Source organism: Cornus florida, unplaced genomic scaffold, assembly GCF_030987335.1.
Source record: "Cornus florida cultivar Cherokee Brave unplaced genomic scaffold, ASM3098733v1 CherokeeBrave_3.0.0_Hap2_Chr01, whole genome shotgun sequence".
In the NCBI taxonomy this organism is placed as follows: domain Eukaryota; kingdom Viridiplantae; phylum Streptophyta; class Magnoliopsida; order Cornales; family Cornaceae; genus Cornus; species Cornus florida.
This window is the reverse complement of record NW_026775571.1, coordinates 94,525,665-94,553,606: the sequence shown is the minus strand read 5'-3', so window position 1 is coordinate 94,553,606 and position 27,942 is coordinate 94,525,665. Positions and strand designations below refer to the sequence as shown.

Genomic DNA, 27,942 nt, shown 5'->3' with positions numbered 1-27,942 from the left:
AAAAAATCTTCCCATTATAAACATGGGTGAACTGCATTAAATCTCTCTTTTTTATTTGTGTTTTGCACTAAATTCCTTATTTTATTAGGAGTATTGGAACTTGGGTGGACCTTATAACCCGAGGAACCCAAGTCTCGCCTAAAATTTCTCAGAGCATTGGTAAGGTAGTAGAGATCTTGAGATTAGATGGGATTTGGGTAAAAATTTTACTATCCCAAACAACTCTGAGTAATTTGAAATATATATATATACAGGGGCGGAGCTAGGATTCTAAAGTGGGGAGGGCTAAAGATAAAAAAAAAAATTCAAAATGAACACAATAATTCTTATGACAAATATATGTTATATATATTTAAAAAAAAAAAAAGAAAAAAAAAAAAAAAAAAACAATGATGTTCTCATATATTAAATCAAGTACATCATAGATGGATACAAAAACATAAATAGCATTCTCTTAAGTAACCTACTAAAGATGAATCTAAGTTATTGAAGATGAACCCTTCGATCTTTAAGAGAGTCAAATTCATTAACTACTGAATCTATATCAATATCTTCAGTAAGTTCTCTTTCAATGTTGAGAATCATGCAATCTGCAAGAAATTCATCGGCCATCTTGTTGTGAAGTTTAGTTTTGACACGCTTCATTACCGAAAAAGCTCGTTCTGTTGTTGCTGTAGAAACAGGAAGAGTCAATATGAGACGAATCAATCTATAAATTAGATAATAAGTTTATCTCTTTCTTGTTTCAGCTAGCATTTTGCATAAATCAGAAATGGTGGACAAATTCTGAAAACTTGGATGATGGAGTACATCAATCTTATAATGCTCCAACTGGCTTCTCAAAGCACGCATCTCATCTTGAAAATCCTTAGGATAAAATTTCCCTACAAGATCGTTAATATCATCAACTTTAAATGATTTATAAGCAACTTTAGGATCCAAAGCTATGCCAAGAATAAGGAGTTCCGCTGTACTTTCAGAGAATCTTTGATTTAACTTCATCAATTGAAAATCTATAGCAGCATTGAAAATATCAACTTGATAGTGATGATTAAATGTAATACTATCATTTTGTTGACAAGAGCGACCTGTACCCACCATATAAGAAGCACTCATATCAGGTACTACAATGTCAACTCTTTACAAAATGATTCCACATTTTGAAAGAAAGCATGCCACCCATTTTCTCTCAAATTTTGAAGGAGTGCATTCGTACTTGAAACAAGGTTCATAGCATTTACAATGTCTTGAGTTTTTCGTTGCAATGCTTGACAAAGTATATCAGTAATTCCCATCATCTCACGCAACAAATGCAAGATAAATACAAATTCAAATGATAGCATTGCAAGATAAACACCTTTTGCTTCCCCACGTATAGAATTAGTTGGTCCATTCTTTGAAATATTTTCAATAATTATACGAGATGGACCAAATAAGTCTATCAAGCTACTAATAGAACCAAAATGAGAACTCCATCGAGTGGCACCTGCTCGTTGCAAAGTCTTAATCTGATTAGCTCCTTTACCACTCTGAAGTTCACCAGTAGCTAACTTATTAGCGGATAAAATCACTTTACTTGATTATAACTCGCTATGACGCTTAGGAGAAGTACTGACAAGATTGACAATAGAATTCAACTTGGAAAAGAATAGCCATATATCTTACACATCTTTGGATGCAGCAACTAATGCTAGTTGTAGTTGGTGAGCACAACAATGTACATAATATGCATATGGACATTTTTTAAGAAACAATGCTTATAATCCATTCCATGCCCCACCCATATTGCTCGCTCCATCATACCCTTGGCCTCGCATGCTATCAACTTGGAGATCATAAAGAGCAAGAACATTTGATATTTCTTTTTTAAGAGTTAAGGCAGTGGTGTCTTTAACGCCTACAACTCCAAAAAATCGTTCTCTAAGCAAACCATTCTTATCAACAAATCTCAATACAAAGGCCATTTGCTCCGTATTAGACAAATCTTGTGCTTCATCAACCAAAATACAAAATTTTGCATCCCCAACTTCTTCACGAATCTTACGTTTCACCCTATTGCCAAGAATATATATGTAAAACCTCTTTTTGAACCATTGACGAGAGGTAATTTGCATTTTTTGGTGCATTCTCTAAGACAACTTCAGCAACTTTGTCATTTAACTTTGCTGAATGCTTTATGAATTTAATAAAGTTGTCACGATTCAAAGATTCAACGGATTCATCATGACCTCTAAATGCACATGTTTGGAATGCAAGCCACCGAACACTTTCAATTGTAGTCTTTAGGCGTAATCGATTCTTTTCTACCACATCTCTAGATAATACATTTAACACTCTGTCAATATGTTGTAAAGGATTCATTAAAGCATCTGAAGCTCTTACGGCACACAAGTGAAATGAATTAGGACCTCCCATATGTTGCAAAAGAGCACACCTAGATCCATCATTAACCCTTTTCCAACTATTAAACCCCTTGACAGTAAAAGCAAGACGAGATGGTGGATTAGTTTCAAAGAGAAAACATGGCAAACAATATACTTTATTTTTCTTAGGAGAATACTCAATCCAAGTGAATTTTTTATACCAACTACTTTGAAATCGACGAGATTGAGTTCTATCTTGAGTGGAAGGAAACACAGGGAGTTTTGGTTGATAAGGTTCCCTTAAGATATAATTTCGTCGAAGCTCATCACGTTCATTAACGGGGTGTTTCCATATTTGAAGACGCAAACCAGGATCTCGTATAAAAGACATATCATCAACCTCTGTTTGCTAAACTCTTGGAATTTTTTAAGGAGGCTCTTGTTGCTGCTCATTAGAGTTTGTAGTCTGAGGACGGGTACTCGTACTCGTAGAAGCTGTCCCAATTTCCGATTTATCTTCTTTCTGTTTATAAAAGGAAAACAAATTTTTCATCTTGAGGGTGGAAAATTCCTACTGTGTAGTGCTTCAACAAACAAAAATAAAGGGCACACCTAATGGCCTATCACCTATAGAGCTGGAGCAGGAAGAAGAAAAAAAAAAAAATTTATTGAGGTCTGTATATTGTCAAAGAAATGAAAAACTTTTATTGAAATTTATTTCAACTCACTCTAACTCACACACATACAAAACAAACAAATGTATGCAAATATATCATATTTTTATATTATTTTCTCATAATTTGTCTCTAATTCACATAAGTTCATAACTCACTGTTTTTTATTGTTAGGCTATGTTTCTGTTTAATACCACCATCAATAAACATTCACCTTATGAGTTATGGCTTTGTGATCTTCTATAATCATCTATGTGTTCGGGTGCACCAAATTGGGTTTTGAAATTGGAACATAAGATCATGCTAATTGCTACAGCTAATAGACACCTGGTTTGAAATTGGAACATAAGATTATGCTACAGCCAATAGACAAAGTAGATATGTGTTCGGGTGCACCAAACAGGGCTCATGTATAAACTAATAAAAGCCTAAGTTTCAATTCTCCCAAAAAAAAAAAAAAAAAAATCCCAAATTTAAAGTAACTGAAACAGTGAAACCCTAGATTGAAGTATGCAAATCTTTCTCTCTCTCTCTCTCTCTATATATATATATATATTAATATGTATCTATTTTTATATTTGAAAGATAGATTTAATATGCACAATTTGTCAATTTCATATACAAATTCATATATATATATATATATATATATATATATATATATATAAAATCTAAATTTGAGCACTTACAACTTACAAGATCATGGCCCATGTTTTCCATTCTAATCTGAGTCTTTAAGTAATCAAGTCTTCAATCTTCTGGTGACTTTGGTCCAATTCCGAAGCTCAAGTGGCTGGGTGATTCATGGGATTTAATCATTTAGTGTTTCAGTCTTCTGTATTCAAACCCTTGTGGCCTTGTATAGTTGTATGATTTGTATCAGTGAACTCATTCATGTAGCAGAAGTATGCGCTGAATACTTCAAGTCTTGAATAGTTAGGTCGATAAGGGCTAGTGCCTAGTGGGCTGGGCCATGGATTGGGAAAGTTGGGCTAATAGGTAATAGTACTAGTAAATTTTTTTTTTTTTTTTTGGACCTAGGCTGTAGCCCAGGTTAGCCCATAGGTGGCTCCACCCATGTATATATATATATATATATATAAACATGCCCCAGCAATCATGTGATATTTTAATTTGGTCTATAACCATTTTGCTAGATATCATTCAAGCCAAAATGACAATTTAAAAACAAAAAATAGTTTAAGAGAATTAAAAAAAAAAAAAAAAATGCCCTATGACTATTGACATTTTGATTTGGTTGGACCAAATGGGCATTTTGCTAGATATCATTCAAGCCAAAATGACAATTTAAAAACAAAGAAATAGTTTAAGAGAATTAAAAAAAAAAATAAAAAAAAAAATGCCCTATGACCATTGACATTTTGATTTGGTTGGACAAAATGGGTATTAAAATGGCAGTTCAAACCACCCCCACCCCCCTCTTAACTAATGTGTCTCCCTGCAACCCCAAATCCCTCCATTTCTTTTCTTTTCTTTTATCAGAACATGGAATTTTCCTGTGTTAGCTTTTCTTTTCTTTTTTCAACCAAACTGGGCGTAAAGTCATGGTCATAGCAGCCTCAATTATTGATCGGACTGGATTGTCGTCAATCCTCACTTGGACCACCCCCACCATATGTGATTGTGACACTGCTTACTTTTCAGCATAGAGGTTAGAAATTAAATAAGAAAGGAAAATGAAGAATATAGAAAAGATTTTTTTTCTAGAAAAAAAATCTTTGCATTATAAACAAAGGTGAACTGCATTAAATCTCCCTTCTTTTATTTGTGTTTTGCACTAAATCCCTAATTTTATTTTTTTGCCCAAAAAGCTTAGCTAAAAGGGACTTGTTTGGACATTAAGTTTTTTTCATATATTTTGGAGACAAAAATACCCTTGTATATACCCCACGTATATATCTACTTCATTGCCACTCCTAAACACATCTCCTCCATCAAGCAACATGTACTCTTCTCATTGTTCAGCTTCTTTTGTTTGCCCATATATATATATATATATATATATATATATATATATATATATATATATTATGTACAATTATAATATTATATATAATATATACCATTAAATATTATTTATACTATATTTGCATTTTCAATCAACCTTCAAACCTACATGAATATGAGTCTTTTTTTGAAATTTACCTACTATTTATTTATTTATTTATTTATTTTTGAGAATTATATTGTGTATTCATTTATTTAATTTTTATTAATTTTCATTTTATACAGATTTGTTAAATGGAGTCCTCTTCTACCAAAATGGGAATAATGCCTGAATGTTTTTTCCTTTTTTTTTTTTATTTTTTTTTTATCAAAATAATTTTTCTTATAAGATATTCTTATATTATAAGCTGCTAACTCACAAGTTATTCCTTTCATATGACTATTGTGGACTTGACAAGTATTGTGACATTATTCTGGAACTATTTAGCCTATGCTTTTATAGACTAAACTATTTTCTATTTAATAAAAGCTTGCATTCAACACCTTTTTTTAAAAAAAAAAAAGAAAAAAAGTCAAATAAACTGTTAAAATATTATGCAGAAAAACAATAATAAAAAAAATAAACTCACAGATGAATTGACCTATACAAATTAATGTAACACCTTGTGTTTATGTACAAGAATTCACCTTATTCTGTTTAAGAATTCCCTAACCCCCTAATAAATTAAAAAAAAATAAAAATAAATAAAGGATAATTCTCCAACGTATTGAACACGGTGCTTCAATGGTTGAAGTCTCGAAGATGACCGCCACACGCATGTAGTTAAAGCTGCGGTGATTTGTCTAAGCAAGACGACCTTGACCTTAGAATTTTATTTTTTTAAAACGTGACCTTGTCCCCACAAATATTATCAACGATCCTCTAATTTAAAACTTTCACCTGCCCAACAAAAACTTGGGAGAGAAAATCATTGAAAAATGTTTGTCGTCTTGTTTTTGTTGCTAATTTCATTTCTTGTTATCCGATTCTGCACTTCCAATATTGACACCATATTCTTGAACCAGTCCATCAGAGACAGTCATGTAGACAGATTAGTCTCTAGCGGAAAAAGCTTCCCGCCAGGGTTCTTCAGTCCCCGCAATTCCCACAAACGATACATCGGAATTTGGTACAATAAAATTTCAGAAAAAACTGTAGTTTGGGTTGCAAATAGAGACAATCCGATCAATGACACCTCTGGGATTCTCTCCATCGACAAAACAGGAAACCTCGTTATACACAATGGAAATGATAGCATCCCCTTCTGGTCCACAAATGTCTCCGTGGCAGCTCCGGCAAACCCTTGTTCAGCTCAACTGTTGGATTCAGGAAATTTGATTTTGCTTCACAAAAGTGTTGTTGCATGGCAAGGCTTTGATCACCCCACAGATTCTATGCTTCCTTTAATGAAAATTGGGGTAGACCGGAGGACCGGTCTGAACCGGTTCCTAACAGCTTGGAAGTCACCTGATGACCCGGGAGCCGGAGAGTATATGTTCAAAATGGACCTCAATGGGTCCCCACAATTGTTCTTGTCTAAGGGTTCGGTTCGATTATGGCGAAACGGACCGTGGAATGGGGTTAAGTGGAGTGGCATTCCACTGCAAACACCAAATTTGGTGTTCCGCACCACTTATGTTGATAATGATGATGAGGTTTTCATAATTGGTAGCAATGAATCGGTTCTATCGAGATTCGTCATGAATGAGTCTGGAACCGTTGAAGTACTTAATTGGCTCGAGGGAGACTGCAGATGGGTTGGGTATTGGTCAGCCCCTAAGGATCGGTGTGACCCTTTTGGTCCTTATGGTACGTGTGGTTTGTTCCGTAATTGTAACCCACCCAGTGATGGGAAGTTCGAATGTACGTGTCTACCAGGTTTCGAACCCAAGGTTGCAAGTGACTGGTCCTTGTGGGATGCGTCAGGTGGGTGCGTGAGGAAACGCGGGGGAGACACGTGTCAAAATGGAGAGGGTTTCATGCCGTTGACACATTCTAACATTCCTTATGCAACAATGACACGTGAATATAAGTTCAAGTTTGAAAGAGTGCGAGCAGGTGTGCTTGAAAGATTGTTCTTGTAGTGGTTACACGAGTGCAGACATAAGAGGAGGAGGGAGCGGGTGTGTCACTTGGCACGGTCAATTGATAGATACAAGAGTGTTTTCAGATGGGGGCCAAGATATATACATTCGTGTTGATGCAGTTGAATTAGGTATGTATTTAATCTTTTCATGCTCATACATTTGTGATTCTTCATTTAGGATTGTTGATTTTAAGTGATTTGGAATCGATAGATAATTAAATTGAACTTAAATTCAGTTATTAAATAAGTACGCTAAGTTGGATTTTGTTTGCTGAGTCACTTATAAATTCTCAGGAAAATATAATAAAATTAAAAAATATTTTTACTTATTCGATTAGAGCTAAAATGCTCAAAATTAAATGGTCACTTGAACTTAATTTGAAGTTTTGAAGTAATGAAAAATATTATTTCTTATTTCAAAATGAGTGTCTCTTTTGGAGAATTGTGACTCTCAAAAATTGAAGAGTCACGGTTCATAAAAAAGACACTCTTTTCGGGACGGAACACATATAATGCAGACCTCAATAATGAAAGAATAAGTCAACTCGTTTCAACTCAATGAATGCATCCCTAACGTGGCATATGAGGTAGAGTAGACAAATTGTTCGACCAAAAACAAAAATGCGAAAAATGAAAAAGAAAAAATGATATTTATATTTTAATGATAGTTTTTGTATGATATAATTGATGGAACAAATTATAAGAAAATGATATTTATATTTTAATGATAGTTTTTGTATGATGTAATTGATGGAACAAATTATAAAAAATAACAGTATTTTAAAATTATTAGAGAAGAGGAGCACATAAATAACAATATGCATTAAATAAATATTATTAGAGCAGAGGATCACATAAATAACAGTATGCGTTAAATAATATTATGAGGGCAGAGGAGCACATAAATACAAGCGTGGGTTAAATAATAATTTTTAAAAATAACAAAATTAATAATTTTATGAAGATAGTTGAAGTGTCTCAATCAAAAACATAAAAATGACAGCACTGTCTTCATGATTGAATTAAACTAAATTTGACAAGTTATATGTTTATAGATTAGCACTCTCTGTAAACCTTTGTATGCATTTATTTCCATTCAATATAAAATGTATTTTTGAAAAGTACTGTAATATTTTAAATTCAAAAACATATATCAATTATTAATGTATTTAACTGTTGAAAATGTTATAAAATTGGAATTCCGAGAACTCCCATAATTTCGTTACGTGAAGATTGATTAGAATTCGAATTTCATTGTCAAAAACATGAAATTCCAAATTTCCTTCCAGTAACTTGTTCAATTGTTATTCATGTCAAAACGCAGAAAATTAATAAATTTAAAGCTATTTTATGAGATTTAATATATATACACACACACACACAAGATGAATTCAAGAATCTTCAATGGGGTGAATTAATGTTTCTTTTTAGTTTCTTGTTTCCAGCTCAATATTCCAAGTCAAAAGGCAATCACGGCAAGAAGGTGACGGTGGCCATTCCGGTAGTGTCTGTTATTGTAGTGTTATTTCTCACAATTTTCTTGGCATGTTGGTTTGTGATGAAGAAAAGGAAAGGTAAACAGATTAATTATTTGTGGTAACAGATAAAAGATAAAAGATTAGTTATTCTTCCAATTCAGTTTACAATTGTTTTACCATAAAGGCCATATTTACTTTAAACAATTTACAATAAGTTCTGCTTATTTTTGGCTTGGACTAGCATTATTAATTGTGACAACCTAAAATTCAAAAATCATAATAACTAAGGGTCTATTTGGAAATGAAGAAAATGTTCAGAGATTGTAGAAAAATATGGAATTAAACAAAGGGAAAAATCGATACAATAGTAAAGAAAAAGTGAAAAACATATATTATTCCTACTTTTAGATTTGGGCATTTTTCTGAAGCCCGTGCTACAAACATACCAACAAAATCTGTAGTGGAGTTATACTTTTTCACTCTTCAAAGTAAATGATGGAAGGTTCAAGTCCTTAAAAGGTAATGCCTATATGTGACTTTCTTATAAAAAAAAAAACCAAAAAAAAAAAACAATAATTCAGCCTTGTTTGTGGTTTTGACCGATTTGGCATGATCTTCATTATACTTTTACTATTTAATTCATTAACAGGAAAAATAGTAATGGCAAAGTTGTCATTTAGTGAAAATGAGCTTGCTGAAAGTGAAACAAGTACAGATTTACCATTCTTTGATCTAAGCACCATTGTAGCTGCCACAGACAATTTCTCTTCTGCTAACAAGCTTGGACGAGGTGGTTTTGGCACAGTTTATAAGGTACGTAATTAGTAGTTAATTATCTCAAAATTGAGTAGCTTAATCCAATTGTGTTTAAAGTAAAGCAAAGTTAACTTTATGTTCATAGAGGGTGAGAATAAACTTGCACAAATTGCCATTTTCTGAAAAATAATTTAATCAATTTCAGGGTCGGCTACATAATGGCCAAGAGATAGCTGTGAAAAGACTATCAAAAAATTCGGGACAAGGGATAAGGGAATTTAAGAATGAAGTTACTCTGATTGCAAAACTCCAGCACAGGAATCTTGTGAAACTTTTAGGATGCTGCATTCAACAAGAGGAGAACATGTTAATCTATGAATACTTGCCAAACAAAAGCTTGGACTCATTTATCTTTGGTACATATGTGTTTTTTCTACAACTTTCATTTGCTTCATCTTTTTCATTATAGTTCTTGCATTATCAATGAGAAATATGTTTTATACATTAATTTGGCAATTTATGATGAATGATTTGGCAATTTTTAATTTCTTGGAATTAGATGAAGCTAAAAGGTCAACGATGGGCTGGAAAAACTGTTTGATATTATTTTAGGAATTGCTCAAGGAATGTTATAGCTTCATCAAGATTCGAGATTACGAATCATCCACAGGGATCTAAAAGTCAGTAATATTTTACTAGATGCAGCAATGAATCAAAAAATATCAGATTTTGGAATAGCTAGAATTTTTGGAGGGGAACAAATTGAAGCAAATACAAATAGAGTGGTTGGAACATAGTAAGAAGTACATGCATTCATGCTATGAAGAGAGAGATTTACAAAGTAAAATATTTAAGTAGACTAACAAAATTTTCATATGTTATTTTTGCAGTGGTTATATGTCACCCGAGTATGCAATGGAAGGATTATTTTCAATAAAATCTGATGTTTTCAGTTTTGGGGTTGTAGTGCTGGAGATCATTTGTGGCAGGAAAAACAGCAGTTATTATCAAGACAAGTATCTAAATTTGATTGGACATGTAAGTAAAATGCATGTCATAGTTTTTAGAATGACAAATAATATTATTGATGATTATGCTTAAACTGTTTCAGGTTTGGGACCTTTGGGGAAAAGGAGAAGCCTTGGACATGGTTGATTCATCATCGCTACTTGAGTCATATCGAACTCATCAAGTTCAGAGATGCATTCACATTGCGCTTTTGTGTGTGCAAGAACATGCCAACGATCGGCCAACCATGCCAACAGTTGTTCTGATGTTGTGCAATGAAACTTCTCTTCTTCCGCCTAAACAGCCTGCATTTATTTCAAGATCATCTAATTGTGGTCCGAACTCATCATCAGCTAATGTTGGAGTTTGTTCCATAAACGATATTATAGTTACTATGGTTGAGGGCCGGTAAAAGCTTCGGTCTATTTGAGTCTTTAACTCTCAAATTCTAGGTCAAATTTTGAGACCCGTAGAGAGAGTAGAAAGCGGCAAAAAAAAAAAATTTAGCTATCAAAAATTATACCTTAGTCTGCCATTCCTATTAGTACTCTGCTGACTAACATTATCCTTTGGAGGTAGCTCAATATTTCGGAAATGTTGTGTTGTGGTATTATTTTGTTTTTTTGTATTACTTTAATCCAAGCATTTAGTGTATTTTCTCATAGCTGACTAGCCTCGGTTGAAGTAAATTCTTGCAAGTAGGAGTACTGGAACTTGGGCGGGCCTTATAACCCGAGGAATCCAAAAAAAAAAAACATGCCCCAGCACTCATATGATATTTTGATTTGGTCTATAACCATTTTGCTAAATATCATTCAAGCCAAAATGACAATTTAAAAACAAAGAAATAGTTAAAGATAATAAAAGCAAAAAAAATAAAAATAAAAAAATGCCCTAAGACTCTTTACATTTTGATTTGGTTGTACAAAATTGGTATTAAAAAGATTTTATAAAGCTTTGTAGCCCTTTCTTTTCATTTTTTCTCATTTTTAAATGGATAACAAAACCTTCTCATCATTACTAATATGTGTCTCCCTGCAACCCCAAATCCCTCCATTTCTTTTCCAGCATTAGCTTTTCTTTTCTTTTCTTTGCAACCAAACTGGGCGTAAAGTCATGGTCATAGCAGCCTCAATTATTGATCGGACTGGATTGTCGTTGCTCCTCACTTGGACCACCCCACCATATGTGATTGTGACACTGCTTACATTTCGGCATAGTAAGAAAGGAAAATGACAAAGATAGAAAATATATATATTTTTGGATTAATTTCATTGACATTTCCTCAAGTTTAACCAAATATCATATTGCAAATATTTGTTCTGTCTTTCACTCCCACCCCACCCATCACATGCATGCCTCTGACATCGTGTAAAATGACTTAAATACCCTTTGACTTTGTTAAAGGAGTATTTTGACCTTAAAATTAAATTAAAGGACTAAACTACCCCTAAATGATTTGTAAATTTACAATTAAGATCCCAGACAAAAAAGATCTAATAATGTTTTCCACGTCATTTAATATATGGGTACTTATGTAATATTAGAATTCTAACTTCTCCGCCTTGACTCTTCATCATCGTTTCCTCTACGCTATTCCATTCCTAGATGAGAAACAGAACAACCGTGCCGAGACTAGCTGATCTGCCGCCGGCGACTGAGAGAGCTTCGATTATGGGTTGCCAACGTCAACTATGTGATTTATTCGCGGGAATACCACCAACTGACAGTAATCCATAGGGTTTTAGTGGCGGTGGTTTTGGGGTGGGAATGGTGTCTGTGGCAACACAGGTGGTGGTGTCAATGGTGGTTTCTTCTCTGAAATTCACATTTTGTGGTGGTGACTCCTCCGATTGTGGTGGTCGTGCCTTTAATTTTGCCGGTGGTGGTTTTGGTTGTGGAATTGGTGGTGTTTCATTCCGCCATGAGAATTACCACAGTTGAGAATTGACTGTGCTATTTCGCCGGAGATGGCTGAAATTGTTTATCTGTTGATGAATAAATAGAGAGAGATAGTTGTGATTCAGTTGTCGTGGTTCAACATCCAAAATATTTATTGTGGTGGTGGTGGTTTTGGAGTGAGGATGGTAGTGGTGACTCGGTAATGCGAGGTGAGGGGCTGAGGAGGTTGCTAAAGCTGTCATTGAATTGTTTCTCATTAATGTAGCTATTGATAGGGGCAGACTGACAATGAATGAGCATATATGTACATCATGTTCACTTGGAATTTTCCATTGACTCACCGGAGACTAGGCCGTCCACCATCATCTTCGCCGGTTGGGTCACTACGCATAGCCCAGATGTGAAAACCAAAATAATAATGAGAATATGAAAGAGGTGTCTTGAAAGAGAGATGGTTTTGGTATAGGATGACGAAGAAGCCGGATAGCTTTTGTTGGTATGGGTTGTGGTGGCACATAGTGTAATAATAAGGGGTTTAATGGTAAAATGATATTAGAGAATAAATGAGATTAAAAAATTAGGGACAAAATTGTCCTTTACATATTTTTAACGGAATCTGTTAGGAAAAAGTAAAAATGGACCTACATAATAATTATTTTTGAAAGATATTTAAGGGTGAAAAATAGCCAAACCTAAGAGGGTGCCAATGAAATTTATCCTATATTTTTTTAAATCATGCATAATGAACAAGGTGGAATTGCATTAAATCTCCCTTTTTTATTTGTGCTTTGCACTAAATCCCCTAATTTTATTTTTTTTTTAATTTTTTTTTTTTTTTGGCCAAAGAACTTAGCTAAAAGGGACTTATTTGGACATTGAGTTTTCTCATATATATATATATATATATATATATATATATATATATTTGGAGACGAAAATACCCCTGTATATACCATATATATTTACTTCATTGTCACTTCTAAGTCCTAACTACGTATCCTCCACCATTACAGCATATTATTTATACTATATTTGCATTTCCAATCAACCTTCAGCACATGATTATGAGTACATGATTATGAGTCTTTTTTTGAAATTTACCTGTTATTTATTTATTTTTTTAAAAAATTATATTGTGCATTCATTTATTTAATTTTTATTTTATAGATATTTGTTAAATGGATTTATCTTCCACCAAAAAGGGAACAATGCCTACGTGTTTTTCTTCTTTTTTTTTCTCTCTTTTTTTTTTTTCAAAATAATTTTTTCTTAAAAGATATTCTTATATTATAAGCTGCTAATTTACAATCTATTCCTTTCATGCGACTATTGTGGACTTGACAAGTATTGTGACATTATTTTTGAACTGTTTAGCTCATGCTTTTATGGACCAAACTATTTTCTATTTAATAAAAGACTGGATTCAAAACCTTTTTCTTTTTATCTTAAAGAAAAAAAAGTCTAATAAACTATTAAAATATTATGCTTAAAAACAATAATAAAAAAATAAAATTATCAAGACTGGTCGATAAAGCTGATTTTTAAATAAGCTAATGAATATTTTATTCAATTTTAATTGCGGAATTTTAGCGCAATTAAAATTCAATCTACTGTGTGTTCCCTTTCGGCATCTTGTGATAATTGCGGAATTTTTTGGGCAAAATAATAGAGGGGGGTTTGGTGCAAAATTTTGAAGTTGCCCACCCTATGAAATATGTAACGTGCGTAATATATGGACCACGAATATCATAGATATTTTCCCAACCGGCTTAGACGACAATTCTTCTTATCTTTCAAACTATACCATCGAACACACGGCCAATCCAGCTTCAAATAAATATGTAAAATTGACAGAACTACTGATAAATGGGGTATTATTCTGTGTCACATAACATTATCCCATGGATCGTGTAATTTAATTTAAACTTTTGCCGGCCCAACCAAAACTTAGGAGAGAAAATCATCGAAAAATGTATGGTGTCCTGTTTTTTTTGCTAATTTCATTTCTTGTCACCCGATTCTGCACTTCGATTGACACTATATCCTTGAACCAGTCCATTAGGGACAGCCATGGAGACATATTAGTCTCTAGCGGAGAATTCTTCGCGCTCGGGTTCTTCAGTCCTCGCAATTCTAGCAAAAGATACATCGGAATTTGGTATTACAAAGTTCCAGAACAAACAATAGTTTGGGTTGCAAGCAGAGATAATCCGATCAATGCCACCTCTGGAGTTCTCTCCATCGACAAAACCGGGAACCTCGTCATACATGGTGGAGACGATAGTGTCCCCCTCTGGTCAACCGATGTCTCGGTGGCAGCTCCCGCGAACACTTGTTCAGCTCAACTGTTGGATTCAGGAAATTTGGTTTTGCTTCAGGGTGCTGCCAAAAGGAATGTTGCATGGCAGGGCTTTGATTACCCTACAGATAATATGCTTCCTTTCATGAAAATTGGGGTGGACTGGAGGACTGGTTTGAACCGGTTCATAACGGCTTGGAAGTCACCTGATGACCCGGGTGCCATAGAGTGTTCCGACAAGATGGACCTTAGTGGGTCCCCACAATTGTTCTTGTCCAGGGGTTTGGTTTGGTTATATCGATCAGGTCCATGGAATGGGCTTAAATGGAGTGGTGTTCCGCGGACAGCATATAAATTCATCTTCAACACCAGTTACGTTGACAATCATGATGAGGTCTTCATAGTTTATGGCTTACTTAATGTTTCGATTTTCACGAGATTGGTCGTGAGAGAGTTGGGTATTTGCGGAAAAGCTTACATGGCTCAAGGGAGAACGTATATGGGACAGGAACTGGTCAGTCCTGAAGAACTGATGCGAATCTTATGGTACATGTGGTTCATATGGTAACTGTAACCCACGTGATGATGGGGAGTTCAAATGCACATGCTTACCTGGTTTTGAGCCCAAGGTTGCACATGACTGGTCCTGTTGCACATGACTGGTCCTTGATGGACGCGTCAAGTGGGTGTGTGAGGAAACGTAGGGTACACGTGTGTGAAAATGGAGTGGGAGTTGTTCGGATGACAAGTGCTAGCATTCCCTACTCATCGGTGACACGTGTGAATATGAGTTTGAGCTTGAAAGACTGTGAGGAGGTGTGCTTGAAGAATTGTTCTTATAATGGTTACACGAGTGGCTGATATAAGTGGAGAAGGGAGTGGGAGTGGGTGTGTTACTTGGCAACGCACCGGTGTGTTACTTGGCATGGTGCGTTGGTGGATACAAGAGTGTTTTAAAATTGAGGCTAGGATATATACACGTGTTAATGCAGTTGAAGTAGGTATGCATTTAATCTTTCATACTCATGTATTTGCAATCCTTCATTTTAGTCAAACTTGTTTCAGCTCAATTAATTTGCACCCTAACGGTTCATGATTTGACGAGGTTGGCTAGACAAATAGTTTGATAATTTAAATTTTTCTTAATGATAGTTTCTTTATAATATGATTGATGGAACAAATTACGAGTATAAAAATTATGTACTAGTATATAATATAATTTTTACGCAAATTCTTATTTGTACAAGCCCATAATTCTAGTACCTTACTCCAACATTCTCATAATAACAGTCTAATAATGGTGCTTGGATCGTTGTGATGATTCTCCAGCTAGATGTTTACTTTTTCGGAGTCTAGGAAGCACGGACACAAATACCGATACGAGTTATACAAACACGATGATACAAATCACTCTCTCTATATATAGCATATGGACACCACAAGAATTTGTTAAAAATATTATTATAAAAAATAACTTTTTTTTTTTCAAAATTTTGATAAAAACATACACATTGAGGGGATGTCTCCACTTTTCTTTTTCTTTTTATTCTTTCTCTTATTCGATTTTTTTCTCTTTTTATTCTTCTTCTTGCTTTTTCTCTAATTGATTTGGCTTTTATTTTGAAATGAGAATTAAGAACAAAGCTATGCAAACCTGAATAAAATCATTTTTTTTCCCCAGAAAATAAATATACCATTATTGTTGAGATTTTAAGCTTAATTTTTATGCTTACATTTTTATCCCATTTGATTTTAAATTTTGATATAAGCTCCATGGTTTATTTATTTATTTTTTTTCATATTAAAAAAAAATCACTATTTGACCATGCTGTATCATGTGTCGTGTCCTTGCGTATCTGCACTATATCTTGTATCTGTCACAAAAAAAATAATCATTTTAAAATGCGGATATTTTTACCCGTACCCAACATGTGTCTGGTCGTATCCCCAGCTTGTCCAATATTGTCAAGGCACCTCTGACGGAGTATCCTTACTTCCTAGCTGTTGTGCTCAATGTCCTTTTGTTTATATTTTAGAAAAATTACGCATAAATAGAGTTAGGTAGAGTTAGAAGTCCTAAATAATAAAGTAGTCTATTTTAAAAGTTTATATTTTTATATGATTGAATTAAGCAAAATAATTACAAATGTATCAAGAATTATTGTTTCCTTTGAATTTTAAAAAAAAGATTTTCTTTTTTTCTAGTTGATATTATTGCTTGGAGGGCTTTTGAGATCGGCCTCAAAAATCTAAAATTGCAGAGCACTAGCTCTTCTTGATTTGTAGCTCAAGATTCTGAAATATGACATAATAAAAGTCTCTTATTTATCAAACATTTCTAAAATAAAGACAAACGTGTTTGTGTCAAATTTCTTGCCTTGCACAACTTAGTTAATGTTCTATATTTCTGCAAAGGAGTTCTTCAAATCAATTGTTTTACTCACAATGCACTATTCAGTTTTTTAAGTTCTCATTATCAACTATTTAATTCGTATTTTCCGGTTCAAATTGGTTCTCAACTATTTATTTTGGTATTATATGATTTTAATAAGCATATTTTGGTATTTTGATTAAGAACTTGGAAGTCATCTTAGACCTTAACAATAATTTTTTATGTATCTATAATTATTTTGCTTTATTCAATCAAAATGAAAAATAAACTTTTAATATGGATAATTTTGTTATTTAGGATTCCTAACTTTAGCTACTTATGTGTAATTTTTTCTATTTTTTACATTATATAATTTACTGTAAATTTACCTCTCTAGAAATAAAATGATATAAAATAGGATTCCTAACTCTACCTATGTGCGTTCCTTAGTTCGTTTAGAGTGTTTTTTTTTTTTTTTTTTTTTCCTTCACTTTTGTGATACCAAAAGTGATAATTTTTGTATTAAATCTCTAACCATTACTTCTTTCCAGCTCAATATTCCAAGTTGAAAGGCAATAATGGCAAGAAGGCGACGGTGGCCATTCTGGTACTGTCTGTTGTTGTTGGGTCATTTCTCACAATCTTCTTAGCATATTGGTTTGAGATGAAGAAGAGGAAAGGTAAACAGATTAATTATTCTTCCTATATATTATATGTGATGTTTTCAATTTTCAGCATTTTTCTTGAACTTCCGTTGATGCAAGGGTATTTTCGTGATTTCACGTTTTGCGTACGGGATTGTGGTTGGGGCCAATTGCATTTTGTGCATTTTAATTTATATGATTATGTGGTATTTACTTAGTGGTGCATGTATTTTAATGTGTGGTGCAAATTGAGACAAAAGATAAAGAGAAAAGAAATAAAATTTGTGGGACCCTTCACTATAGTTAAAGTGGTCTAGAGACCACAATTCTGCCTTCTCATTTCTCTCTCCCGTAGCTTCCTTCTCTCTCTCATTTTCCTTTCTTTCTTCTTTCCATTTGAGAAGCAAACTTTGGATCTTGATTTCTCCTTCAATCTTTAGAGATTTGAGTGTCGTTTGAGGCAAAACGGAGGGCACGACGAGCTTTACACGTTCATACCGACAATTCCAGCTTTGAGTCTCCCTAGGGAATTCGAAATTAGGAACCCATTTTAAGGGTTTTGCATCAACTTGAGGTAGGGGCTTCCTAATCCGCATATTCTTGCACTTTTGTGAGTCAAATTACTTGAATTGTGACTTAACATGCTTATTTGTGCTAATTGTATTTTGAAATGATTTAATTGTGTATATGTGGTTATGTGAGGACATGTATTAAATGTGTTATGTGGAAAGCATGCTTATATGATGAATTTCTATGCTTATTATGTTGTTTATATGCTATATATGATGGATAAAGGCATGCTTCGTTGTGTCATGTGAGAATCCTTTATTATTAGAGCATTAAAAGTATGAGACATGCATGTAAGTTTTTGGGTTTCATGATGGGTAATGTTTTGGATAAAGTAAAAAGGGAATTTATGGGAGAAAATTGTTTTGAATCAGTTTTGAGAAAACTCGGTCGCCGCGGGGGTACCAAGGGTCAGGGACACTAGCCAATCCTTCTTTCGTGTCGCTGCGGGGTCACCAAAGGGCGGGTTATATTAACAGTTTGAAAGTGATGATTTTAAATGTGAAAAAAAATGGGGAGCGACATTGGCATGCATTGCATCCCCATTGCATCATATTATTTATGTTGAGATTGGAAACCATGTTGTAAATTTCCCGACATTGTATGATCCCGTTTTCCATGGTTCTATTCTTTGTTTTGGATTCACGGGGACTCAAGAGGTGCGTCTTAGGCGCCACTTACTGAGCAAATTGTTTACCCCACCATATTTAAATTCTTTTCAGGTCATGGCAAGGAGTTGGCGGGTGGTAGTCCACCTCATGCTTGAGAGCACCTAGGAAGCATTTTGGATGTATTTTTGTAGAGCTTGACTTATTTTGTAAAGATGTGTTACTTTTGCAACATGTAAAATATTAGGATTTATCATGTACATGGCTAGTGGGGTAATGTAATTGAGTGTACCAACATTTAATCCTTTTGTGTATTTAAGTGACGTGTGGCAAATTATGTTAACAACGTGGTTGTTGTTATTATATTAAGTGTTAAAATGTATTTAAATTTGTACGTGAGTGTTATGGTGTGGGTGGTTAATTACCAAATGTTAGTGTATATTAGTTCTCATTGGACAGTGGGGAGTTGAGTGGGGAATTACTAGAACCAGTCGACGTATAGTTCCATACGTCAACTGAATAACCTGAACCAGTCGATGTGTAGCATCCCACACGTTGACCGGTATCCTGTCAGTGAGTTTTTTCACTGTACACGTTCCAAACCAATCGTCGTGTAGCTTCCCACACGTCGACCGGTATCCTAGCAGTGAGCTATGTCACTATTCATAAACCAGTTAACGTGTAATGAGCACACGTCCACCGGTTATTCCACCTATAAAAATTTTCTTTGATTTCCCTAATTACACTTTAGCACCCAATTGATGTTGCGAGTAATTATTTTATGACCCAATAAAATTCAATAATTATATTTTAACCACATAAAAGACTATATTACCCAGGAACCTTATCTTAATTATTTTATATTACGAGTAATTGACCATTATACCCTTAGAGTCTTAAACCAATGGAATTGTGACAAATGACCATTTCGTTCTTGATGGACTTTAATATATTAATTTAACGTGAAAGAACCGTATAATCCTTGGATGATTTTGGGTTGGGTGAGGACCCGATTAATGATTCGGATCTAGTGGATCTGGGTCGTTATAGAATGGTATCAGAGCCTTGGTTCGAAAACCTATAGGACGACGGGTAGAGGCCTACATAGAGTTGCATGGGAAGTTGTTTGCGTTGTTTACGTGACTACTTGCTACGTGTTTTATTTCTTGAACAAGCATGCTTAACTGCTTATGTGCTTATGTGCTTAAATGTTACATTAAAATGTTTCTTGCATAGTTGTGCATGCTAAGTGATGGTACCTTATCATTTTATGTTGAGTCGTCCACGGTGGACTTTAGCATCATGTTTTTGAACTGTTTTCTCGTTTTATAGTACGATGTCACAGCATGAGGAAACCAGGGAAGTTGGCCTTAGGCCGACTAGGGGTGATGTTGGCGAGAGCTCCAGCTCTAATCCGGATGAGCTAAATGATGATGACACACTTCTTAGGGACTTGATTCCCCCAAGATTTATCCCCACAAGGAGGAAAAATGTTGAAGCACCCGTAGAAGTGGGTAAAGGTTCTATGGCACTGGAGTTGAATTGTTTGTTGCAAAGTGCCGTGAGGGCAATGATTGCGGCTCAATCGCAGTCGGCACCACAACCTACAGTTCAAGTTGAGGAGACGCCAGCTCAGAAGCGTCTTAAGATCATTAAGGGGTTCTCTCAATTGATGCCAGTCATGTTTGAGGGTGGTGCGGATCCAATGGTAGCAGAAGACTACATGGATCAAGTTAAGACTCAGTTGACCTCCATGGATATGACAGAGGATCACTTGAAGATCATCCTAGCAACTTACAAGTTTGCTAAAGATGTTAAGCTCTGGTGGAAGTCAGTTATAAGTCGGTATAAGGTGGAAGAAATGAGTTGGGACAAGTTTAAGGAATTGTTTTATGAAAAGTACTTTCTGATTTCTAAAAGATGGGAGCTAAAAGATCAGTTTCTGGGCCTTATCCAAGGCAACATGTCAGTGGCAGAGTATGAGAACAAATACACTTTACTTTCTCGCTTCGTTCCGGAAATGGTAAAGGATGAAGTCGACAAGACTCAGAAGTTTGTTTCCGATCTTAATGAAAGAATAAAGCCGTTGATAATGGCACAATTTATCAAGGTTTATTCTGAAGCAGTGGAAAGGGCTTTAATGCTGGAGGCTGACATTAAAGATAAGGACGAGAAAAGAGAGCAGTGGAAGCAAAAGAGGGGTGCAGGGCTATCATCAGAAGGATTTTCTTGGAAGAAGAACAAGGGTGGTTCGTTTCAGTTTCAGGGGCAGCAATCTGCACGATTTGCTCCTACCACTCCTATGCCAGTTGGATCTGACAAGAGTGGAGTTGTTTGTCTTCAGTGTCAGCAGCTAGGGCATTACAAGTCCAGTTGCCCTATGAGATCATCTTCAGTTTCTTCAGCTCCAAAGGCTCGTTGTGGGTGTGGCCAGCAGGGTCACTTGCTTCGAGATTGTCTGAGTCAGGGAGTAGGTACTGGCAGTGGCAGAGGATCATGAGAGAGACCGTCACAGTCGGCTATAGTGCAGTCAGGGTTCAGACCGCCACCACCACAGCCTGCTATGTCTTCTCAGGGTTCACGACCTGTTAGGAGGGATGCCCCTACTGTGTCGGTGCAGCAATCCAGTATTCAGGGTGGCAGTTCTCAGGCACAAGTACAGCAAGGCCGTGTCTTTGCACTTGCATTGGCTGATGCATCTTCTGGAGCGTCAGTTCTTTGAGGTATCTTTCCAGTGTTTGGTTCTTGGGCTCGCATTCTTTTTGACTTTGGTGCATCTCATTCCTTCATTTCATCATCATTTGCACTTGCATTGGAGTTAGAGGTTAGTTTCATGGATGAGGCGTTGTGTGTTGATACACCAGTTGGGGTTTCAGTGTCTTTGAATCGAGTTGTGCGGAATTGTTCCATTGTGATCGTTGGACGGACTTTTGTGTTTGACCTTATCTTTCTGGAGATGACTAGTTTTGATGTCATTCTCGGGATGGATTGGTTTGCTTTCTTTCGTGCCACAATCGACTGTTACAGAGGAAGAGTCACAGTTCGCACTCCTGAGGGAGACTGTTTCTTTTTCGTGGGGGATCGGAGTGATTCCCAACCTTCATCATTGTATAGACTTCGAGAACGAAGTCGTGGAGACTATTTCTTGGCTAGTCTTCTAGCTGAAGAAGATGATGTTGTAGGAGAAGACTATCCAGAGGTAGTTCGTGATTTTCTGGATGTGTTTCCGGAGGATTTGACAGAGTTACCTCTACACCGAGAAGTGGAGTTTACGATTGATTTGATGCCCGGTACCACACCAATTTCTGTGGCACCGTATTGTATGGCACCCATTGAATTGGAAGAGTTGAAGAAGCAGTTTGATGATTTGAAGATGAAAGGTTTCATCCGACCAAGTGTGTCGCTGTGGGGCGCACCAGTCTTGTTTGCTAAGAAGAAAGATGGTTCTTTGAGGTTGTGCATTGATTACCAAAAATTGAATCACGCCACCATCAAGAACAAGTATCATTTGCCAAGGATAGACGATTTGTTTGACCAGTTGAGGGGAGCTAGTTGTTTCTCGAAGATTGACTTAAGGTCAGGCTATTATCAGTTACGGGTTAGGGATGAGGATATCCCAAAAATAGCGTTCCGTATACGATATGAACACTATGAGTTCCTTGTTATGCCTTTTGGCTTGACTAATGCGCCAGCGGCATTCATGGACTTGATGAACCGCGTCTTTTATGATTACTTGGATCAGTTTGTGGTAGTTTTCGTGGACGACATTCTTGTGTACTCACGGACTCGAGAGGAGCACGAGATCCATTTGAGTACTGTTCTACAGATTTTATGAGAACACCAATTGTATGCCAAATATGAGAAGTGCGAGTTTTAGCTACAAGACGTGAAGTTTTTGGGACACGTTGTTTCGGAAGATGGAGTGTCGGTTGATCCATCAAAGGTTGATACTGTCTTGAATTGGGAGCAACCTAAGAATGTGTTTGAGATCCGGAGTTTTCTTGGTTTAGCGGGTTATTATCAGAGATTTGTGAAAGATTTCTCTCGTTTGGCAGCTTCTATGACCCGTTTGACCCTAAAAGGAATCAAGTTTGTGTGGAATGAAGCCTATGAGTCATCTTTTGGTGATACCTGAGCGTAGCTTGGGTTATGTGATCTATTGTGATGCTTCACGTGATGGGTTGGGATGCGTGTTGATGCAGGATGGTAGAGTAGTGGCTTATGGGTTTCGACAGTTAAAGACTCATGAGTACAACTACCCTACTCATAATCTGAAGTTAACGGCAGTTGTGTTTGCACTGAAGTATTGGAGATACTATTTATATGGTGAGAGATTCAAGGTATTCTCGGATTACAAGAGTCTCAAGTACCTTTTCTCCCCAAAGGACTTGAATAACAGACAGAGAAGATGGGTTGAGTTCTTGGAAGATTACAATTTTGATCTGCAGTATCATCCGGGTAAGGCAAATGTAGTAGCGGATGCCTTGAGTCGGAAATCTCGTGGAACTTTGGCTGGATTAGCTATTCGAAAATGGAAGATGCTTAATGATCTGGCGGAGATGGGATTGTATTGTGTTGACGACGATGGTTGCGGTGAATCGGAATTTTTGTTTAGTCTTGTGGCTCAGCCTACTCTTGTTGTGCAAGTGATTGAGTCACAGAGATAGGATTCTGATTTGGACGCCATTCACACTTTAATCTCCAGTGGTGAGACAGTGAAAGATTGGACCTTGCATGCAAATGGGGGTCTACGGTTTAGGGGTTTGTTAGTGGTTCCCACAGTTTGTCGTAAGGACATCTTACGGGAGTTTCACACTTCCCGCTTTGCAGTTCATCTAGGTGGTACCAAGATGTATCACAATTTGAGGCGTCAGTATTGGTGAAACGAGATGAAAAAGGATGTTGCACAATTTGTGGCAAAGTGCCTTACCTGTCAATAGGTGAAGGCCGAGCATCAGAAACCAGCTGGGTTGTTGCAACCATTGCCTGTAGCGCAGTGGAAATAGGAACATATTGCTATGAATTTTGTGATAGGCCTTCCAAGGTCACGGAGAGACAATGAGGCCGTATGGGTTATCATTGATAGACTAACCAAGACGGCTCACTTTTTGCCTATCAAAGCAACAGATGATGCAGAGGCACTTGGTAATCTTTATGTAAAGGAGATTGTAAGGTTACATGGAGTCCCAGTAACCATTGTCTCAAATAAGGATGCCAAGTTCACTTCGAAGTTCTAGGAAGGACTTCAAGTAGCGTTTGACTCAGCGTTGGACCTTACTACGGCATTCCATCCACAGACGGACGGCCAGTCGGAACGTACCATCCAGATTTTGGAGGATATGCTTCGGGCATGTGTACTTGACTTGGGTGGTAGTTGGGAAGATTATCTACCGCTTATTGAGTTTGCCTACAACAACAGTTATCAGACGAGCATCGAGATGGCTCCATTTGAGGCGTTGTACAGCAGACCTTGTAGGTTTCCAGTTTGTTGGATGGAGGTGGGCGAGACAGCCGCCTTAGGACCTGACATTGTACTCGAGACCACCGAGAAGATTAAATTGATCCGACAGAGATTGCTCACAGCTCAGAGCTGATAGAAGAGCTATACAGATAGACGGCGACGATCGTTAACTTTTGAGGTGGGAGACCATGTTTTTTTGCGGGTTTCTCCATGGAAATGATTGATGAGATTTGGAAAAAGTGGCAAGTTGTCGCCACGGTTCATTGGACCATTTGAGATTTTGGACCGCGTGGGAGAGGTGGCCTATAGACTTGCATTGCCACCACAGATGGACAGGGTTCACAATGTTTTTCATGTGTCGATACTGCGAAAGTATGAACCAGATCCATCTCACATTTTGGATTGGGTTGATGTAGATGTCGATGAAGATGTCTCCTATAAAGAGGGACCAGTGCAGATCCTTGACACACGACAAAAGGTGTTAAGGGGTAAGATAATATCGCTAGTGAAAGTTCTTTGGCGACACCATGGAGTCGAGGAAGCTACTTGGGAGGTTGAGCAAGAGGTTCGCTCCAAGTATCCGATGTTGTTTTCTTCCTCAGGTATGGCCTAATTTCGGAGACGAAATCCTTTTAAGTTGGGGAGATTATGATGTTTCTAATTTTCAACATTTTTCTTTTCCGGACTTCCGTTGATGCAAAGGTATTTTTGTGATTTCACGTTTTGCGTACGGGATTGTGGTTGGGTCCAATTGCATTTTGTGCATTTTAATTTATATGATCATGTGGTGTTTACTTAGTGGTGCATGTATTTTAATGTGTGGTGCAAATTGAGACAAAAGATAAAGAGAAAAGAAATAAAATTTGTGGGACCCTTCACTATAGTTAAAGTGGTCTAGAGACCACAATTCTGCCTTCTCATTTCTCTCTCCTTTAGCTTCATTCTCTCTCTCATTTTCCTTCATTTCATTTGAGAAACAAACTTTGGATCTTGATTTCTCCTTCAATCTTTGAAGATTTTGAATGTCGTTTGAGGCAAAATGGAGAGCACGACGAGCTCTACACGTTCATACCAACAATTCCAACTTTGAGCCTCCCTAGGGAATTCGAAATTAGGGACCCATTTTAAGGGTTTTGCATCAACTTGAGATAGGGGCTTCCTAATCCGCATATTCTTGCACTTTTGTGAGTCAAATTACTTGAATTGTGACTTAGCATGCTTATTTGTGCTAATTGTAGTTTGAAATGATTTAATTGTGTATATATGGTTATGTGAGGACATGTATTAAATGTGTTATGTGGAAAGCATGCTTATATGATGAATTTATATGCTTATTATGTTGTTTATATGCTATATATGATGGATGAAGGCATGCTTTGTTGTGTCATGTGAGAATCCTTTATTATTAAAGCATTAAAAGTATGAGACATGCATGTAAGTCATTGGGTTTCATGATGGGTAATGTTTTGGATAAAGTAAAAAGGGGATTTCCGGGAGAAAATTGTTTTGAATCGGTTTTGAGAAAACCCGGTTGCCGAGGGGGTACCAAAGGGCCGGAGTGTTAATATAGCCTAGAGGGAACTAGGGTGTCACCCTAGCGTGATTGAGCTAGCTGGGCCCCATTAAGACGCCGCGAGGGTACCAAGGGTCAGGGACACTAGCCAATCATTTTCTCGTGTCGCTGCGGGGTCACCAAAGGGCGGGTTATATTAACAGTTTGAAAGTGATGATTTTAAATGTGAAAAAAAAATGAGGAGCGACATCGGCATGCATTGCATCCCCATTGCATTATATTATTTATGTTGAGATTGGAAACCATGTTGTAAATTTCCCGACATTGTATGACCCCATTTTCCATGGTTCTATTCTTTGTTTTGGATTCACAGGGACTTAAGAGGTGCGTCTTAGGCGCCACTTACTGAGCAAATTGCTCACCCCACCATATTTAAATTCTTTTTAGGTCACGGCAAGGAGTTGGCGGATGATAATCCACCTCATGCTTGAGAGCACCTAGGAAGCATTTTGGATGTATTTTTGTAGAGCTTGACTTATTTTGTAACGATGTGTTACTTTTGCAACATGTAAAATATTGGGATTTATCATGTATATGGCCAGTGGGGTAATGTAATTGAGTGTACCAACATTTAATCCTTCTGTGTATTTAAGTGACATGTGGCAAATTATGTTAACAATGTGGTTTTTGTTATTATAGTAAGTGTTAAAATGTATTTAAATTTGTATGTGAGTGTTATGGCGTGGGTGGTTAATTATCAATTGTTGGTGTATATTAGTTCTCATTGGACAGTGGGGAGTTGAGTGAGGAATTACAAGAACCATTCGACGTATAGTTCCATACGTCGACTGAATAACCTGAACCAGTCGACGTGTAGCATCCCACACGTCGACCGGTATCCTGTCAAGTCTTTTCACTGTACATGTTCCAAACCAGTCGACGTGTAGCTTCCCACACGTCGACCGGTATCCTAGCAGTGAGCTATGTCACTATTCATAACCCAAACCAGTTATCGTGTAATGAGCACACGTCGACTGGTTCTTCCACCTATAAAAATTTTCTTTGGTTTCCCTAATTACACTTTGACACTCAATTGATGTTGCGAGTAATTATTTTATGACCCAATAAAATTTAATAATTATATTTTAACCACATAAAAGACTATATTAACTAGGAACCTTATCTTAATTATTTTATATTGCGAGTTATTGACCATTATACCCTTGGAGTCTTAAACCAATGGAATTGTGACAAATGACCGTTTCGTCCTTGATGGACTTTAATATATTAATTTAACGTGAAAGAACCGTATAACCCTTGGATGATTTTGAGTCGGGTCAGGACTTGATTAATGATTCGGATCCAGTGGATCTGGGTCGTTACATTATATATACAATTATAATATTATATATAATATATACCATTAAATATTAGTTATACTATATTTGCATTTTCAATCAACCTTCAAACCCACATGAATATGAGTCGTCTTTGAAATTTACCTGCTATTATTATTATTATTGAGATATTGTGCATTTATTTATTTAATTTTTATTAAATTTTATTTTATATAGATTTGTTAAATGGAATCATCTTCTACAAAACAGGAATAATGCCTAAATGTTTTTTTTTTTTTTTTTTTTTTAAATTAGTTTTTTCTAATAAGATATTCTTATATTATAAGCTGTTAACTTACAATTTATTCCTTTCATGTGACTATTGTGGACTTGACAAGTATTGTGACATTATTCTGGAATTGTTTAGCCATACTTTTATAGACTAAACGATTTTCTATTTAATAAAAGCCTGCATTCAAAACCTTTTTCTTTTTCTTTTTCTCTAAGAAAAAAAGTCAAATAAACTGTTAAAATATTATGCAGAAAAACAATAATTAAAAAAAAAAAAAAAAATTATCAAGACTGATTGATAAAGCAGATTTTTAAATAACCTAAGGAATATTTTAGTAATTTCTATTTCAGATCTCCTTCGGCATCTTGTGATTGAGGGATTTTTTGGGCAAAATAATAGAAAGGGGGTTTGGTGCAAAATCCAAATAGAAAGGAAGCTTTTCATGTCGTTCACCCTATGAAATAGGTAACATGCATATATATATCTATATGTGAACCACGAATATCATAGATATTTTTCCAGCCGCCTTAGACGACAATTCTTCTTATCTTTCAAACTATAGCTTCTAACACACG

The 27,942-nt window shown here is 36.0% G+C and overlaps 2 protein-coding genes and 1 pseudogene across 4 annotated transcripts; 2 read left to right on the top strand and 1 right to left on the bottom strand.

The window, feature by feature from the left end:
- Window positions 1-483: 483 nt before the first annotated feature.
- LOC132277901 (uncharacterized) lies at window positions 484-2,114 on the bottom strand. Its single transcript, XM_059779743.1, has 4 exons — window positions 1,781-2,114; window positions 1,217-1,546; window positions 795-1,088; window positions 484-671 (listed from the first exon to the last, which is right to left on the bottom strand). The coding sequence occupies exons 1-4, from the start codon at window positions 2,112-2,114 to the stop codon at window positions 484-486; spliced, it is 1,146 nt and encodes a 381-aa protein (XP_059635726.1).
- Window positions 2,115-5,860: 3,746 nt separating this feature from the next.
- Window positions 5,861-11,263, top strand: LOC132307202 (G-type lectin S-receptor-like serine/threonine-protein kinase At1g11410; annotated as a pseudogene).
- A 2,816-nt stretch (window positions 11,264-14,079) lies between these two features.
- On the top strand, window positions 14,080-27,805 carry LOC132307185 (uncharacterized). 3 transcript variants are annotated; one of them, XR_009482189.1, is made up of 3 exons: window positions 14,080-15,575; window positions 17,497-17,625; window positions 18,879-19,141. XR_009482189.1 is itself a non-coding variant. In XM_059804885.1 (3 exons), exons 1-3 carry the CDS (start codon window positions 15,416-15,418, stop codon window positions 26,227-26,229), a joined length of 333 nt encoding a protein of 110 aa, XP_059660868.1. In that variant the 5' UTR covers window positions 15,191-15,415; the 3' UTR covers window positions 26,230-27,805. The 3 variants fall into 3 exon arrangements, 2 of the variants coding, with proteins under 2 accessions (XP_059660868.1, XP_059660859.1); XM_059804885.1 differs by lacking the exon at window positions 18,879-19,141 and adding an exon at window positions 26,186-27,805 and having other exon boundaries at window positions 15,191-15,575; XM_059804876.1 differs by lacking the exon at window positions 18,879-19,141 and adding an exon at window positions 20,097-26,179 and having other exon boundaries at window positions 15,191-15,575.
- The last annotated feature ends 137 nt before the right edge of the window (window positions 27,806-27,942 follow it).

Bases quoted from the DNA above. Each gene is read 5' to 3' on its own strand.
- LOC132277901 (XM_059779743.1), bottom strand. From the start codon at position 2,114: ATGCAAATTACCTCTCGTCAATGGTTCAAAAAGAGGTTTTACATATAT. The intron at 1,547-1,780 runs GTGGGGCATGGA...CTAATAAGTTAG, and splicing joins TGATGGAGCGAGCAATATGG to CTACTGGTGAACTTCAGAGT. The intron at 1,089-1,216 runs GTACGAATGCAC...TGGTGGGTACAG, and splicing joins TGCTATGAACCTTGTTTCAA to GTCGCTCTTGTCAACAAAAT.
- LOC132307185 (XM_059804876.1), top strand. From the start codon at position 20,101: ATGTCACAGCATGAGGAAACCAGGGAAGTTGGCCTTAGGCCGACTAGG.